The 17,840-nt window shown below is 44.6% G+C and overlaps 1 protein-coding gene across 1 annotated transcript in view; it reads right to left on the bottom strand.

The window, feature by feature from the left end:
- Positions 1–17,840, bottom strand: part of Arhgap42 (Rho GTPase activating protein 42) — a 220,999-nt gene that overhangs the window by 58,867 nt on the left and 144,292 nt on the right. The window contains exons 5-6 of the mRNA XM_052189140.1: positions 13,124–13,225; positions 2,410–2,520 (exon numbers count right to left, since the gene is read on the bottom strand). Of these exons, the coding sequence (XP_052045100.1) occupies positions 2,410–2,520; positions 13,124–13,225 (213 nt within the window). The remainder of the gene's footprint in view (positions 1–2,409; positions 2,521–13,123; positions 13,226–17,840) is intronic.

Below are 17,840 nucleotides of genomic sequence, written 5' to 3'. Positions count from 1 at the left end.
ATTGATTGTCCTCATAAGAAAGGCATGTACCAAGAAGGGTAAGTGGAATGTCACAATTTGGGATAAGGTAAGGGGAAACACACACAGAGAGAGAGAGAGAGACAGAGAGAGGGGGAGAGAGAGAGAGAGAGAGAGACTTCAAGTGAACAGAAGCTTCCATTTTCCCACAGTTCAAGAATGCTAATCAAACCTTTTGCTTGCCATCTGTGAACAAATAATTATAAAATCTCCTCTTGATAAAACTAAGGTCCTATCATAGAGAGAGGACATGAGTGTTTCCAGACAGACCAAGCATAAAGAAGTTCAAATGAGGCAAGAGCCAATGCCTAAGTCACTCTCCAGGAGGTACACGGATGGAAAAACAAGAAATGATTGCACAATCAGTGGGCAGAGCCAGAAAGACACGGAAACATGTATGGAAGAAATGTGCAGGGAAAATTAAATGGTAAGAATTAATGAGCTCTCATACTGTGGTTTAAGAAAGGCCTCAACTTAGAAATGCCGAGAGGCAAATGTTCCAGGAGTTCTCCGCCTAGGGAAGAGGAAAGAAGTGTGGCTTCCTAAACTACAGTGTGTGCCAGGAGGAGGGTGGGGCCGTGCTCAAGAGAGCTTCCACTTCTTCCCGAGGATGCAAGTTTGGTTCTCAGCACCCACATCAGGAATCACACAACCTGTTAATGCCAGCTCTCTGAACTCTAACGCTCTCTTCTGGCCTACACACACACACACACACACACACACACACACACACACACACGCACCCCCCCACACACACACACGTGCACCCCCCCACACACACACACACACGTGCACCCCACACACACACACGTGCACCCCACACACACACATGTGCAACACACACACACGTGCAGCACACACACACACACACACACACGTGCACCACACACACACACACACACACAGATGCACGGTATACACACACACACAGACACATACACATATATAAAGTTTTGCAAAATCTTACCCTCCCCAATAAAACCCCATCATGGGGCTTTCTGTCAGGGCTTAGAAAAAAGAGGGGACTAGGAATTATAAGTAGTGGCCTCTGTCATAAAATATGGCTTGCTAGGCTAAGGAGCCATTCACAGGCCACAGTGAGATTCAGAAGGCCTCCTCTAAAGTCATATGGAATATGATCAGAAGAGCTGTTTGGTATTAGTTACTTTTTTATTCTAAGGGAATTTGACTGCTTAGCTCTTCAGCAAGCAGAGTTCCCAGGGAAGTTGGTAGAAAATTAAATTAAATTCCTAAAACTGAGTTGTGTCTCCAAAGCTCCTAATCCTCCTGGCTCAGGGACTAGCCTTATGATACAGAGTGCCTTGTTTGTAGGACCGAGTTGGTGGACTCCAAAGCCGAGAGCCTGCAGCTCAGGAGAGGACCCACACTCTCGCAGGCTCTGCCCCTCCTCATTGCATGTGTCTGGTGGGGTCCCACACGGAAGCAGATCATGACAGATGTGTTTCTTCACCATGTCATTGTCTCTCTAAAGCAGAGATAGGGTATTTCATCTTCATTATGCAAAGTGAGCATCTCGAAGACTGTCATCGGGAGAAGGAGGTGCTCCTCTATGTTTTCCTTAGGCATTAGCAAGCCTGTCATCTCATCTCATGGGGACTGAGCCGTGTCTATGGACCTGCATCAGAAAATTGCCCTGTTGCCAGAGCCGACCTTATCTATAACAGATGCCACCTTACGAAGATGCTCGTGTGAGCAATACTGTTACAAATTAGGCCATACTTGGACAAAAATGCTAAGAAAATGAAATAAGCTTAATTGAGTCCAGGAACATGCCACTCACACTCAGGATGGTTAGCACACCCCTCCCACACCCCCAGTTAATCCTCTCTTGAAAGGCACTCCCAAATATAATCAAAAGTGAGCGTCCTTCATCCCCTGGGCATTTCCTAGACAACTCAAGTCAACTAATCAGACTTCACCGCTGCAGCAATGCACATCTTTTTTTTAGTTTTAAATTGATAGCTTTTATTTGTAGTATAGTTTTAGCTATCTGCAAGGAATGAGGGTCCTCCTGAACCCCCTCAAGTACCCACCCATCTTTCCTCCCACACATATGGCCTCTATGGTTGATAGCTTGCATTCCTGTGGAAGAGTTATTATAGTCAGTGAGTCAATATGGATACATTATTGACTGAAACCAAAATCCAGTGTTTGAGTTGTGCATGCTATGGGTTTTACTGGCACATTTCATACCATTAAAAATCGATACAGAGGAATTTACTGCCCTAAAGGTATTTATCCATCCCCGATTTCCTTTTCCAAAAAAATTTTTCATTAATTATAATTTCAAACGAAAAACTTGCTCTAAAACAATTTTCTCATAGATCATTTTTGAGGCTGTTATACATAAAAAAAATAAATAAAACTTACCGGTTCCACAAACTCGAACTTTTTCTTCTCTTGGACCTCTTGGATTTTAAAGACATATTCTAATGAAGCTTCGTAGAAGTTCTGATGCTCTCGGCCAATCTGCGAATCTGCCTAAGAAATAAAAGCCCAGTATTTGATACAGGGTTAAGCCCTCATGAGTCTATAATGAAGGAAGTGATCACAGGTGAACCCCACAAACCCTCATGAGCCTATACACAGAGGGACTGAGCACAGGGTGAACCCCACAAACCCTCATGAGCCTATACACAGGGGCAGTTAGGGCAGAGTGAACCCCACAAGGTCTCATGAATCTATACACAGAGGGAGTGAGGACAGCGTGAACTCCACAAACCCTCATTAAATACTGATTTCTTCAAACAGTTTTAATGAAGCTCCAACTCACTAGAGCTTATAGTGAATGGGGGTCACAATAAATACAGACACGCACACGCAGCTAAGCATCAAAGGGTAGGATGCAAGCTATGACACCTTCCCAAATGAGATAAAAAAGACTATAATAAACAAAAAAAAAGCCCTATTAAAATCACAGTAAAATTATGGGAAGAAATTTCCAGAGAGGAATACAAAGGCATATGAGACTCTACAGAGTCAGAAAAGCACTAAATTCTGAGAGAAAATGGTAGAAATGTCTCTCGACACAAACAATCGATGGTGAATTAATTCAGCCTATGAAGGGAAGCAAAGATGTCCGAGTGGAGAGGAAGGACAGCAAGAGAAGCTGATGGAATCGATGTGTCTATCGTGACACAGGAGTGTGGTTTGAGGGAGACAGGGCGGGGCAATGGGGATTGGAGTAGGACACTCTGTGTGGGTGGGCAGGACAATGAATAATTATATACATGTGTGAGAGGTTCACCCTGGAATCCACTTCTTCATATGTAGAAAACTTAATAAGAAATAGAAAAGAGTGAAAGAGATGAGGGAAGAAGGCAGGGAAAAAAGAGGAAAGGAGACAAGAACTGTGAGCAGAAGTCACTGCCCCGGAAAACCGGAGGCAGGGGAACCTGGCAGAGCTGCCTGCAGAAGAACAGGGAAGGTAAGCCCAAAAGATCTTAGCTGCTCCACAGCAACTCTGGATGTTAATAAAAGCAGTGTTCAAGGATGGTAATCAAGAAGGCGACACACCATTGAGGAAAATCTGGCAAATGCATTTTCTCAGCAGAACCAAAACCAGAGAGAGTGCTGACCACAGTGAATGAAGGTCCACCAACACCAGCAGCACCTCTTCCTCCTGCCGCACTCGCTGTGGGAGAGAGCTGCTGGGACAGTTTCATTGCTTTGCTGGCTGTCTCTCCTCTTCCGTGCCATAGTCAGACACCCTGGGAGAGCACTGGATCTATACAGTCGCACAGGCCACTTTTCCTGCCCCATTCCCTTGTCCAGCAGCTGCTGGAATTAACGAAAGCAGCTGAGGAGGGCGTGCTCTCTGCAGGGGAGTGCCACGGATGGGTAACCTGGGACCAGACGGTGGTTCTGAGAAATTGGCAAGGGTAACACAGCCAAGCAGAGGCAGCAAGAGGGTCAACCTGCAGCTTCACCTCCCTGGCCGGGTCATCACAGAATCAGGAGTTTTACTTGAAACCTCTTAAGATGATCACATACTTAGCATGTATCTGGCAATGTAGTTATAAATAAGCCAGCACTATCAGCGCCTCACGTGGGGCCTAAAGTTGAGAATTCCAAAGTTTAAACTAACATATGTTGAAAATTAGGTAGGTTCCAGCCAAATATTTTCTGGCTCTGAAAAATCATTTAGGACCAGTGTAGTTCCCAGAAAAGTGAGATTCCAGATAAGCGCACCACTTCTTTTCTTATCATCTTCTAGGAAAGTGAATTAAGTTGGCATCGGAGGGAGGCGCTAGCTCTTGAAGAGACAGTCTAATTTGTGATATATGCTGTGATACATTCTGCGGTACCAGTAGCTTCCATATGACCACTTTCAAACCTCAAAAACCACTAAGAGTGAAAGCAGGAGTTGGAAAGAGGTGACAGTGGTTTCTCCAAGGCAAGCTCTGGGCACAACATCCTGTTTCAGGCAACATTCCATTTAAAGATTTAATTTTCTTCAATAGGCGTCATCATTGACAGTGCAAACGAGCGCATAAGAAGACAGTAGAAACGGGAGAAACCTTCAGAGTCAAAGCGGCTGTTTCTGGCTCAGGGCTGAGCAGAAGAGTCAGACCTGCAGCCTGGTTGCTGACATAAGAAGGGCTACTAACAAGACTGACCTTGACCAGTACCAGATTGTACTGGCCAAGAGGACTCCTGTAGTAACCAGCCTGGCATTACTGAATTGAGTCCCTAAATCCAACCATCAGACTTCGGAAATGATGCAGCCAAGAAGTGGGAATATCCCAAGGATCTCACACTGGGAAACAAAAAGGTCTGGGAGCCTGTCTCCAGTCAAGGGAACCTGTGCCCCACACCTTGACCAGGACTGCTTAGATAATGCACAACCTTGGCCCTATATTTACTTCGTAATCTCGCCTCAGGATCAAAGATGAACCCGGTAGGAGATGTCCCTTTGGGCCCATTTTCCCTCTTCCCAATGTAACCACATCAAATAAACCTGTCTTGCTTTTTACTACTAGTTGGGCTGTTTCAATTGAGGACAGGTGACCTAATCTGGTTTTCTGGGGTACAGATTGTGACTCCAAATGTGCTCAAAGTCTCATTAGCTGATAAAATGGCAAGGTGCCTAAACGAAACTGTGCCTGAAAGCAATATGGCTTATGGGGGAGACTTCCTTTCCTTCTGGGGAGATGTGGGCAGGTGGTCACATGGTTACCCTCCAGTGAAGCTCTGGGTACTGACTCTCCAGTGTCTGAATGCTGCCTTGCAACAGCAGCATGGCGAGCGTGCACACTCAGAACTCTGGCTGAAGGGACGCAGCGTGTTCTGTGTGCCGCCGCAGGCAGGGTGAAGGCCTCTGTCCTGGCCTCCCCCAGACTTGGCTCTTCCCACTCATTGTCCCTCTGTCTTACCACTACGTGAATCACAGCCACAAGCACGTAGCATCCATGAGCTTTGCCACACAATCACACCCTCGTGTGATCAGCAGACCCCTGATATAAGAGTCTGAAATCATCCCTTTAGAGATTTGGCTGCAGTGTGTACAGTAATTCCTCCCAAGGCCCCACCCCTTCCAATGGAGACTGAGAAGGTACAATAGAGATAGTTATTTTTGCCAGTTTTCAGTCTTAGATGTTTTTGCTTATTAATATTCAATAAAAATTCAACTCAACAAAGATTCTCAGAAAAATAGGTCACCAGAGGGAAGCTTACTTAAAGCCTATGCCAGCTCCATGGCTTCTCAGCACAAGATGAAGAAGGGCATTTTTAAATTAAGATAAATTCCTTTAGACTAGAGGCTGACTGGAAAATACTTAAGTCAGGAATAGTGACTCACACCCATAATTTCATCATTCAGGAAATGGAGGCCAAAGGATTGCTGTGAGTTCAAAGTCAAGGCAGACAACCATACTCCACATAGTGGGGCTCTGTCTCAACAAATACAAAAAGCAAAAGCAGCCAGTGGAAGTATAGGACAGCAGCCCACCTGCAAAACCTTCAACCCAAAATGTGTCCTGTCTACAGCTGTGTAGGGACAAAGTGCAGAGACAGAGGGAAACCCAACCAAAATTGAGAGCCATTCCATGGGCAAGAACCAATCCCTGACACTATTAATGATATTCTGTTATTTTTGCAGGCAGCAACCTAGCATCATTGTCCTCTGAGAGGCTCCACCCAGCTACTGAGAGAAACAGATGCAAAGACCCACAGCCAAACAGTAGATGGAGCTCAACAAGTCTTATGGAGATGGAGGGAGATGGAGGGGCATAAAGAGGATAGGGACTTCTCAGGGAGATCAACAGTCGAATAACCTGGAGCCTTGGGTGCTCCCAGAGCCTGAACTACCACCAAAGAGCAAGTATGGGCTGCACCGAGGCCCTCACACATATGTAGTATATGTGCAGGTCGGTCTTCACGTGGGATCCCCAATAACTGGAGTGGAGGCTGTCCTGAATCTGTGGCTGCCAGAGGAGAAGTTGAGGGGAGACTAGGGTTAGGATCTGTGTGAGGGCGCGCTGTGTGAGGGTGTGCTTTGTGAGGTTGCACTGTGTGAGGGTGTACTGTGTAAGGGTGTACTGTGTGAGAGTGTACTGTGTGAGGGTGTGCTGTGTGAGGGTGTGCTGTGTGAGGGTGTGCTGTGTGAGGGTGTACTGTGAGAGGGTATACTGTGTGAGGGTGCGCTGTGCGAGGGTGTACTGTGTGAGGGTGTGCTGTGTGAGGGTGTGTTGTGTGAGGGTGTACTGTGCAAGAGTGTACTGTGTGAGAGTGTACTGTGCAAGGGTGTACTGTGTGAGGCTGTGCTGTGCGAGGGTGTACTGTGTGAGAGTATACTGTGTGAGGGTGTACTGTGTGAGGGTGCGCTGTGCGAAGGTGCACTATGCGAGGGTATGCTTTGTGAGGTTGCACTATGTGAGGGTGTACTGTGAGAGGGTGCGCTGTGTGAGAGTGCACTGTGCGAGGGCGTACTGTGTGAGGGCGCGCTGTGTGAGGGTGTGCTTTGTGAGGTTGCACTGTGTGAGGGTGTACTGTGTGAGGGTGTACTGTGTGAGGGTGTACTGTGTGAGGGTGTACTGTGCGAGGGTGTACTGTGTGAGGGTGTACTGTGCGAGGGTGTACTGTGCGAGAGTGTGCTGTGCGATGGTGAGCTGTGTGAGGGTGTGCTGTGTGAGGGTGTGCTGTGCAGGGGTGTACTGTGCCGGGGTATACTGTGTGGGGGTGTACTGTGTGGGAGTGTGCTGTGCGGGGGTGTGCTGTGCGGGGGGTGAGCTGTGTGGGGGTGTACTATGTGGGGGTGTACTGTGCGGGAGTGCACTGTGCGGGGTTGTACTGTGCGGCGGTGTACTGTGTGGCAGTGTACTGTGTGTGTGGGGGTTGTGCTGTGCAAGGGTGTACTGTGCAGGGGTGTACTGTGTGGGGGTGTAGTGGAAGGAGAGGGGGCTGATATTGGGATGTAAAGTGAATAAATAAACAAGTTTAATTAAAAAAACAGACTTTGTTTATACTAACAGCAGTGCTGTCTCCCTTTTACTGCTAAGTGAAACAGCAGTGTGACTGGGCTTCCAAGTGGAAGAGTTTTAAAGCAAACAACGAGCAGCGGCAGCCGTGCTGTCTGAGGCATGCCCCGTTGCTTATGAGGCAGACGGGGCTTTAATAAAAAAAAAAACAGACGAGTTCCATAAGAAAGCCACATGGTCCCATAGCACAGTCACTTAGTCCTGCTGAATGTCAGTGTGAAGCCTCGGTGTGGAGTGTGGAGAGGCCTCGGGGAGTGTCTGCTGAAGCATGCGCCCTCCGGAAGAAAAGATGGCTGGTGGATTTAGAAAAAATTAGAATTGGTTCAGGTATCTGAGAAGACTAGGAACAAACAAACAAACAAAAGCAGAAACTACAGCAGAGTGTGGTACATGCCTGTAATCCCATTTGGCTAAGGCAGGAGAATTGCCAGGAATCCAAAGCCCACCCTTAGTGACATAGCACATTCCACCAGGAATACACTGCAAGAGCCTGCTGAGAAGGGAGGGAGGGACAGAGAGAGACCGGAGCATCAGAAAGTGAGAATCAGAAGTTATGCATGAAATGTATTTGTCTATTTATGTGTGGGCCTGCGTGAGTGTATGGCTCACTGCAGGAATTCAGGCATCCAGAGAGGTCAAAGGGTGTGGGATACCCTGGAACTGGAGTGACAGACAGTTATGTAATACCATGTAGTTTTGGGAACCAAATCTGAGTCCCTATAAGAGAAGTTAAGTGTTCTTAGCCCTTGAGCCATCGCCCCAGTTGCAGAAGTTACAACCAGACTGATCAAAAGGGTGGTGTCATAAAATATCTGCTTTGGTATGATGTACAGGGACAGTTACGGTAAAAGTGGTAGAGTGAGTACAGACCACATCCTATAGACAGTACAAGGATTTTAAAGGAACCAGAAGATTTCCATAAGGGAATTTCACAATAAACGGACTAAACAGGTGCCAGCTTGCATGTATGACTTTGGGATTGTAGCGAAAGTAGCTGGGTCACTTCCATAAACAAGGTGAGTTGATGGTGTGGGGTGACTGAAAATCAGGAAAAAACCAAGTGTGAAATCCGTTCGCCCCAGAAAGAACGCCAGCACGAACAGGCCATTGCAGAAGTTAAGGGAACGTTTGGAGCGGCCACGATGTGTGAGGTTTCACAGACCTCGGAGGGTGGCTGGCTGTGCTGGGACCTCTGAGCAGTACAAACCACCCAGTCACAGCAGGATCGTGGCCTTCGACATGGGCACGGTACACAAGAGAGGTGCGACGGAGGTGAAGAACTGGACGCAGGGACGGAACCAAGACACTGGCTCCATCGAGGGAGAGGGTAAGAGGCATTTCTTGAGTATTCAGTGGAAAACTAAACTGGATTTCTAAAAAGAATCCACTTCTTCCTTTACATCCCCTAACTGTAAATCAAATAAATACCCATTATTCTAAGCTCATTCTTTTTTCATTAGCATAACACAGAGGGATGAAGTCTAGAAATACAGTCCCCACAGGTAATGCTGGATGCAGTAGTTAGTATTGTAAAACAACACAGACCCTCTTTAAACAGTCTGAGGCACACTCTATATTCTGGCTACTTATTTCTAGTATTTCTCAAATCTTTAGATGATTTGCTAAAGAAAAATTTTAAGATTTTTCTCCTTATCCGAGTGTGTGGGTTGTAGTTTGGGAGTGTGTACTTGGCTTTGTGTGTGTGTGTGTGTGTGTGTGTGTGTGTGTGTGTGTGTGCCACAGGTCAAGATCTTCTTCAATGGATTTTGAGACAGGGTCTCTCACCAAACTTGCAACTCCTATTTTTAGTGAACTTCCTGACACTAGCTAGCACTAGAGTTAGTTGGACTCCACCCAACAAGCGCTAGAGTTACAGGTGTGTAACTCCTAGCTTTTAACTCAGGGGTCCAAGGACTCAAATACACACCCTCACACTTGTGTGGCAAAGACATTATCCTCTGCCACATCTTCCCAATTCCAAACACAGGAGCAATTCTAACAGCCATGCCATTTGAGACTATGTGGTTTAATTGTACCAGGCCAATGTCTATAACTGTTGGTACTGTGGATGTTTGCTGTATATGAGTTAGACATTCTGTAAGTTCATCTCTCATCATTTCTGCAAGGAAAACTCTTAATAGTAAAAATTATGTCAACTACCTGGCAATTTTAAATCCGTGGAAATACTCCCTGAAGTTACATAAAGAATAGTCAATATGTTTATGTCAGACAAGGAAAAACGAGCATGACCAGAGGCTGGGGAGAGGATGCAGGCCTTCAAAAGCAACATTGGGGAGGCAGAGGCAAGTGAAAAGGTTTGAGCTTTAAGATAGCCAGGGCTACCTAGTGAGATTCTACCAAAAGAAAGAAAGAAAGAAAGAAAGAAAGAAAGAAAGAAAGAAAGAAAGAAAGAAAGAAAGAAAGAAAGAAAGAAAGGAAGGAAGGAAGGAAGGAAGGAAGGAAGGAAGGAAGGAAGGAAGGAAGGAAGGAAGGAAGGAAGGAAGGAAGGAAGGAAGGAAGGAAGGAAGAAAGAAAGAAAGAAGGAAGAAAGAAAGAAGGAAAGAAACAAAGAAACAAAGAAAGAAACAAAGAAACAAAGAAAGAAACAAAGAAACAAAGAAAGAAACAAAGAAACAAAGAACAAAATGAAGGAAACAAAGAAATAAAGAAAGAGAAGGAAAAAAGCACTGCATAATTCTTGTGTCTTTGCTAACAACAGATTTTTCTTGTACTGAAAAGATCTTATTTGTTTGCATTATTTAGAACATGGGACATGAAAACAATATAGTTTACATGTCTTCATGAATCACCTCCCTCTTGCATCCTTAGCTGGCTTTTTATTGATTTGTAAATGCTTCTTATATACGACTGTTAGAAACTCCTCTGTTATGGTGTATAAACTCCTTAACACTTTATCATTTAATTTAGTTTACTATCTTTTAAAATCAATATTTTTATACACTCATGCTCTTCTGTTTTTCTTCACAATCTGTCTCTTTGTCTGTCTGTCTGTCTGTCTGTCTGTCTGTCTCTCTCTCTCTCTCTTGTTTCATCCTGGGAAGAAATTACTCATTCACATACCAAATGTTATTCTTTATTCCAGCCAGAGTTGAGCCTGTGGTCTTGATGGGTTTGATTCTAGCTCTCTCATTACTTACTCCACTGGCTGTTTTAATTGCTGGCTTTGGAACTCTGTCAACACAAACTGACCATTTCATGCAGTGTGAGCCCCTAATTTTCCAAGAAACATGAGTAATGAGGCAGCTATGCAGGTGAGCAGATGGGGGGGTCCTTTTGAGAGCAGGTTAATAAGTTTGATGCTGCTCTGGAAAGAAGCAAGTGACCTTTAATGGCATATCACAGAACTAAACACAGGGTGGTGACTTAGCTCAGGAAAGGCTGCCTGCCGCACTCTTCCTCTGCCGTACTTTGCACCCCTAAGGAGCAGCTTTTATCCAGCTTGTGTTGTGCTGTGGGCCATGTTTCCTAACAGCAACCTTTGTGTGCTTGTGCATTGGAGAGTGATACTGGATAACACTGCTACCACTGGAATCCCTTTCCATCTCCAGTTAGATAGACCGGCAACCAATACCCAGCTACCCTCAAGCCTAAGGCACTCACAGCCACTAGCAAGGACAGACAGTATTAATGACAAGCTAAGCTGTCGGGGAGACTGGAAACATCCTGCAAAGGGCTTGAATTTAAGGAAGCGTTACTGGTTCCTGAAGAAGATATAGGTACCATCTCAGTAAGCATGATCGTTATGTGTAAAGGTCCTGAACGTCTGGGCTATGCCTCCTGTCACGGCAGGCCCTTGTAGCTCACTGATGGCACTCAGTAAAGGCTTCTGCCAGATGACTACATCAATGCCCATACTACAAACATTTCTCTCCAACTAGTTAATTCTAGTGCAATGGACAAGGAGACATGAGGAAGTTCAAATATTTGTAATACACAGACAATCCTAAATTACAGCAGATAGAGCCAAGTCTTATAACATTAGACATGTCTAAGAAATAAGAGCCCAGGTTAAGAGAGAGCCCAGTTTGGGCTAATGTCAGGTGATCTTCTGTTCTACTTTGGCTGCAAGCTTCCCACAATTGCACAACCATACAATCAATAAAGTTTGTATTTCAGTTAACTAATGGTAGAAGGCAGAGATTTAAATGAACTCCTATAACACATCAAGTAAAACAAACTTCCTAATACTAATCATCTTTTTAAATTATTATTTGTATTTTAAATTTTCTAAGTATATCTACTGTGTCTGCATGAATTTATGCACACCAGGTATGTGCAATGCCCACAGAATCCAGAAGAGGCTGTCAGATCCTCTGAACTAACTAGAGCTATAGTGATTGTGAGGTACAAGATACGGGTGCTGGGAACTGAATCCTCAGCAAAGAGCATCTGAACTGCTGAGCTAGACCTCCAGGTCCTAATCAGCTTTAACCTAAGACACTGGCCGTCCTCAAGGAGAATGTGACCATATGCACCAACAGGACCTTCCCTGTCCTTTTCTGCACTGGACTGAACTCTTCAACCTGTAAGTGTCACGCAGCCATCATGGCGAGACTTGGTAGTGGGAGGTGGGAGGAATGAGGAGAGCAGAGGAGCAGAGTGAACCTGGGAAGCAGTTCACGAGGGGAGGTGGCTTTCCTGGGAGACATGTCTGAGGAAGTCCTCCCGTGTGGAATCTGCAAACGCAGAGATGGGGAAAGGGGGCTGCAGTGGATAACCACATAAGCAGGTTCTAAGGCCCCAAGCAGGAGGAGACATCAATACTGTCCTGCCCTGGTAGGGCTATGTGCTACACACCTTCTGGGTGTGTGTGTGTGTGGGGGTGTCAGGATTGTGCCCCACAGCCCCCTCAGCTACACACATTCTGGAGATCATGATTGTGCCCCACAGCCCCCTCCGCTACACACATTCTGGGGATCAGGATTGTGTTCCACAGCCCCCTCCGCTACACACATTCTGGGTCTTGAGTGTGCTCCATGGTTATGTTGCCCTGAGGTGCCAATGGCAGCAGAATTGAGATTTACCTGTGCCCCACCCCCACCCCATCCACTCTGCCCCAATGAACTCCTTCTCCTGAGACTGGTGCTGCACAGCTCCAGCCCGTCAGGGCTGCCCCTGACAGTGCTACCAACAGTTACTACATTACCCATAGCAAGAACAAAATTTAGCATATTCAGAACAAGAGAAGATAAAAATTGCTAGCAGTCATACAGCAGTAGATGTCCCTGAAATAACTGATGTAAAGTCATTGAGATTTCAGTGACAACATGCAGTTGTCTGTCCCTGTCCTTCCCCTTGCTGCAGCAAAGCCTCAAGAAGCAATGTCACCAGCATTTCAACTTTAATTTAAAGACTACAGTATGAACTAGATTGATCCTGTCTCTTTAAAATATGCCCAAGAAGAAAAAGAAACTGTTTCTCACTGTTGAAGGAAACACTTATCTTACACAAAGAGCTATCAGTACTGACTACCACACAGTGTAAACTTGACCAGCTATCCATCGTTACTGTCATTTAAGAAGTTACAGGTGGGATACATCCAGGCTGGGAATTTTGATGTCACATGACTTAATGTGCAAGCTTACCTCTTGCAAATGAGATTCCTTTTTCTTAGCCGATAAATTCAGATGTTTATCCAGAATAGAATAGTACTTTTCACTCTCTTTGTCAAACTTCTTCTTTCCATCCTAGGGAACAGCAATTTGAACAAAAATATTCAGATCAAAGCATCAAAGAAGCCTTCATCTTCTCCATCCTCAGCATCCTCACCAAGGGGTCAAGCTAATGAGGTCAAAACCTTATCGTAATAGATAGGACACTATCTACAACATATCTTTAATGTGACCAAGATGTAATTTTTTTCAAGATTTTGGTAATATCAGTATACACAGTATATCAGTAAACACAAAACCAGTTTAGAAAATGCCCACATAACTCTTCATAAAGTCATCTTTTTTTCACCAGGAAAAGGTGTCTGACTTGGTAGCTCCCCTTTTTATATCTCTCTCCTCCCCCTCTCCTTTTCCTACCCTCCCATGATTTCTCTTTCTTCCTTTTCCCTTCATTTCCATCCCTTCCTTCATCCTCAGTTGTATTTCAGCCTGAAACTTGCTATGAAGACCAGTCCCGCCTACAAGCCGCAGCAATTCCCTATAGTGCAGGTGTCCGACTATCACTAAGGAAGAGAATACACCCTTCAGACCAGACTAGATGTCTGTGCAGTATAGATGGTGGCTAGGTGACACATACATCCAAGTTTGGGTGTTTCAAATAATTCGTTTTTACAGAGAAGAAAGATGTTTAGATATTTGTAGCTTCAAATAATTAATAAAATTAAAAGTGAAACAAATAGAAGATTAGTGATATCTATATTATATTCTCTGGATGGAACTGACATTTTCTCATTCATAACCCCTTTTCTTTTCTTTTCCTTTCTTTTCTTTTCTTTTCTTCTTGGTGGTGGTGGGACCCGGAAACAGGCTGACCCTTTATGAAGACCGTGAAGAACATTGCTTCCTTGGAAGTGCAGGGAAACCCTGACACGAGTGACTATGCCTAGGCTCATCTTCACCAACCCCAGACGCTGTACACGCCAGGGAATCCTGCTCCATCTGTGAGGCATGTACACCAGTTCCATGCATAAACCACCTTGACCACTTCAGTGCAGGTAAAGCTTTTCCTGGGCAAGCATTTCACGGTTTGTTCAAATGCCTGTCTCTGGCTCCTTTCAGGCGGAGTGTACTGGTTTCGTGGACCAGATTTGTGTCAACTTGACCCAAGGCAGAGTCATCAGAGAAAAGGGGCCTCAGCTGAGAAAGTGCCTCTGGGAGATACAGCTTTAAGACCTTTTCTCAATTAGTGATCAATGAGGGAGCTTACTGTGGGTGGTGCTATTCATGGGCTGGTGCTCTTGGGTTCTATAAAAAAGCAGGCTGAGCAAGCCATGGGAAGCAAGCCAGTAAGCAGCACCCCTCCGTAGCCTCTGCCTCAGCACCTCCTCCTGGTTCCTACCCTGCTTGGGCTCCTGTCCTGACATCTTCCAATGATGAACAGCAATGTGGAAATGTAAGCCACATAAATCATTTCCTCCCAACTTGCTTTATGGTTATAGTTGTCTCATTCAGCAACAGAAACCCTGACTAAGACACTGAGAGTCCATACTCTAAAGCAGCAGTCCTGTGGCTAGTGTGCACCAGGCCTTGCTTTGGCATGTATGTACATAAAGTCACGAGGAAGCAAGGAGCTGCTTGACAGATGGCTCTGAACCTGTTCCCAAGTGCAGAATTTGCAAATGACAGGTCGAATCAGTTGAATGGAGAAGTACTGCCTAGACAATTAGAAGCCTGAGCTGAGTTCAGGTCACTTTGAAGAAAAGAGGACGCGGTCTCTTTGATCAGTATTTCTCAGTCATGGACACTCATATTTGGCTCCAAAACAAGGGTCTTTTCATGTCCCGTCAGGGAGAGTTCTGCTTTCATGCTGTCTTGAGGGAACAGGGGATATTTAATGAGCAAGTGAAATTTTGTTTGTACCGGTAGGCACCTCGGTTGTGCAGATACTCTAACTGCTCAATCAGCTGGTGTTCAAGACCCAGGGGATCATTCTCCAAACAATCTGTAACGGCTTAACTTGGCTACAGAGATGCCTGATAGCTGTGTGTGAGCAGCTGCACAGGGACAGCCAGGCTGACAAAGGGGCTTACAGTCCCACGCTGGGCAATGAAGAGGAAGAAACTGGGTTCAAGAAGAGGGTGCAGCTGTTGTAAGGACACTTGCATCTCTGTTTTCCCCTAGCATTTGGTGACATTTTTGGAAATGTTAATTTGATGCCAACACATCAGCACATCTGGCAACACAGAAGGCAATTCTAGAGGCAAGTTTTGAATTCTTATTTGAACCCTGGCCCAGGAGCTGAGACAATAGACTGGGACACATAAAGGAGGCTGTAATGCACAGTTCTAGAAAACCCAAAGTAGTGATTCACACCGCCCTACAGCTACGGCTCAGCACTCACGGGAACCAGCTCTTGCATGAGGACTTAATAGCAAGATTCCAGAAACTAACTCTTGTGTCTTGTACAACTAGAGTTTTCTCTGAAACCAGTGTCACAAAGGGAGGAAAAAATTGATCCATGAACCTTTATATGTATTTGATATATAGTCATTGTCTTCTTAGTGTTATAAAAAGATTAAAAAACCAAAAACCTACCTATCATCGTGACCCTTTCCTGAAGGCTATTTTTGTACTAGTTCACCATTTAAAACAAAGTCCATGGAAATAAAGACTCCATGAACAGAGAAGTGGCAGTAGAAAGAGCTATTGAGAAGATGCTACAGACTTAGTTGAAGTAATGTGTCGGCTGAATTTTGGTTAGCACCTTGGCTGGGGGCAGATACCTGAGTGTGGAAAACCACAAAAAGACAGACAGAGATCAAGGACATATATAAATGTCCAAGCATATAGATATAATAGTTCAAAGTACCGATGCAGTCCTGAGTCCACAGGACAGTTAAGAGTGGCAGCCATTAGCATGGTTGTTAGTCTGTCTCCTTCCCAAAGCACAGAGCATGGACTCTGCAGAGATCTGTAATGGCTGAGTCGCTGTGGTCGGGCCACGCCTTCACTTTATACAGTGAACACAGTGCTGGGGGAGCCATGCCAACTCAAACTCCAAGTGTCGACTTCACTATCAGAGTGATGATTTATTACAAAAAAAATCTAAAAATCTAAAGTCTAAGTTATAAAGTCTTAGGCATAACGTGTATGAGAAAAGATTAAAACACACTACTGTTAAAACAATGGTAACTCAAAACTTGCGGCCGGCTACAAGAGGATACTCTGAAGAACAGTGTGGTGGTTTAAATGAGAATGAACCTCATAGACTCATATAGTTAATACTCAGTACCCAGTTGACTGAACTGCTTGAGTGGGATTAGAATGTGTGGGCTTGTTGAAGGAGCTGTGTCAATAGGGGAATGGTTTGAGGTTTCAAAAGACTGTGACACGCTCAGTGCTGTTCCCTCACTGTCTCTGTGTCTCACAGATCAAGATATGATCTCTCATGTATGCCTGTGACCATACTTTACACCCTGATGGCCGTGGACTCACTCTCTAAAACTATAAATGCCAAAGAAACTCTTTCCTCTATAACATGCCTTGGTCTTGGTATCTTAGCAATAGAAAAGCAATTAAGACAAAAAAGACCCCACTACACTTAGGTAATTTACAAAGAAAAATTTTAAATGATACCTCATTATATTTTCTCATTTTGTTTGGTTGAGTAAGGAGAGAGTCTGAGACAGAGTCCCATATAGCATCCCAGGCTAGCCCCAGAATTCACTATCTATCCTAGGTACCAACAGTCCTTCCTCAGCCTCCAGAGTTATCTATTAATGGTTACATTATTTTCTATAGAACACTACTACAAAAACCTATTTAAAAAGCAATATTGGCAACCATTACATTACAGCTCAAAATAAGGAAGTGAATAAATATTTTAAATTTCTTTTACAAATAGAATGCATACTTAGGATTAATTCTGAAGATATCATTGTTGCAATTGCCACTCAGGCCACTATAAAATTTACCCTGTAACTAATTATGTCACCACTGTAGTGACATCATTGTCTACATCTGCAGGAGCTACATGCTTTGAGACATGAGCACTGGGTTAGCACTGAGGACAGTGATGTGAAGAATATCAATTTTAAAGTTCTACTTTAAAATAAGGGTCTTGCTTTATTTTTTTGTTTTTTATTTTCTCTCTGTATGTTTTGCCTACATGTATTTTTGCTTACCACACACATGCCTGATGTCCATGGAGACAAAAAGAAGAGTCATAGCCCCTGAAACTGAAGCTACAGAGGTTATGACAGGCCAGTCACATGGTGGGAGAAAAACTTGGGTCCTCTGCAAGAGCAAGAAGTACTCTTAAACAGTGAGCCATCTTCTTCAGGCCCTGGGTGTATGTTTAAATTATCATCTTGGTAGACTGTGTGTTCTTGTGCCCCACCCCCACCCCCCACCCCCGGGTTTGCATGATTTTTACTTACACTGTACCCAGAGTGCTCTCTTCTCACTAACTTTGGCCCCTTACCATGTTATCTTATATCTGGTACCTATACTCTGAGGTGACCATGAATAGAAAAATTAAGAGGGAACAAATCATTTTAAAGTTGGAGAGAAACAATTTGCCTGCCCTAAAAGGGTAAACACACTAAACTCTTACTGTGTGAGCTGATATAAAATAAAAGATGAGAAAAGCTTTAGAGGTTTGTAATGGCCAATCCCTGTGAGCCCTGGG

This window comes from Apodemus sylvaticus, chromosome 7 (assembly GCF_947179515.1).
Source record: "Apodemus sylvaticus chromosome 7, mApoSyl1.1, whole genome shotgun sequence".
In the NCBI taxonomy this organism is placed as follows: domain Eukaryota; kingdom Metazoa; phylum Chordata; class Mammalia; order Rodentia; family Muridae; genus Apodemus; species Apodemus sylvaticus.
This window is presented reverse-complemented; position numbering and strand designations above follow the sequence as displayed.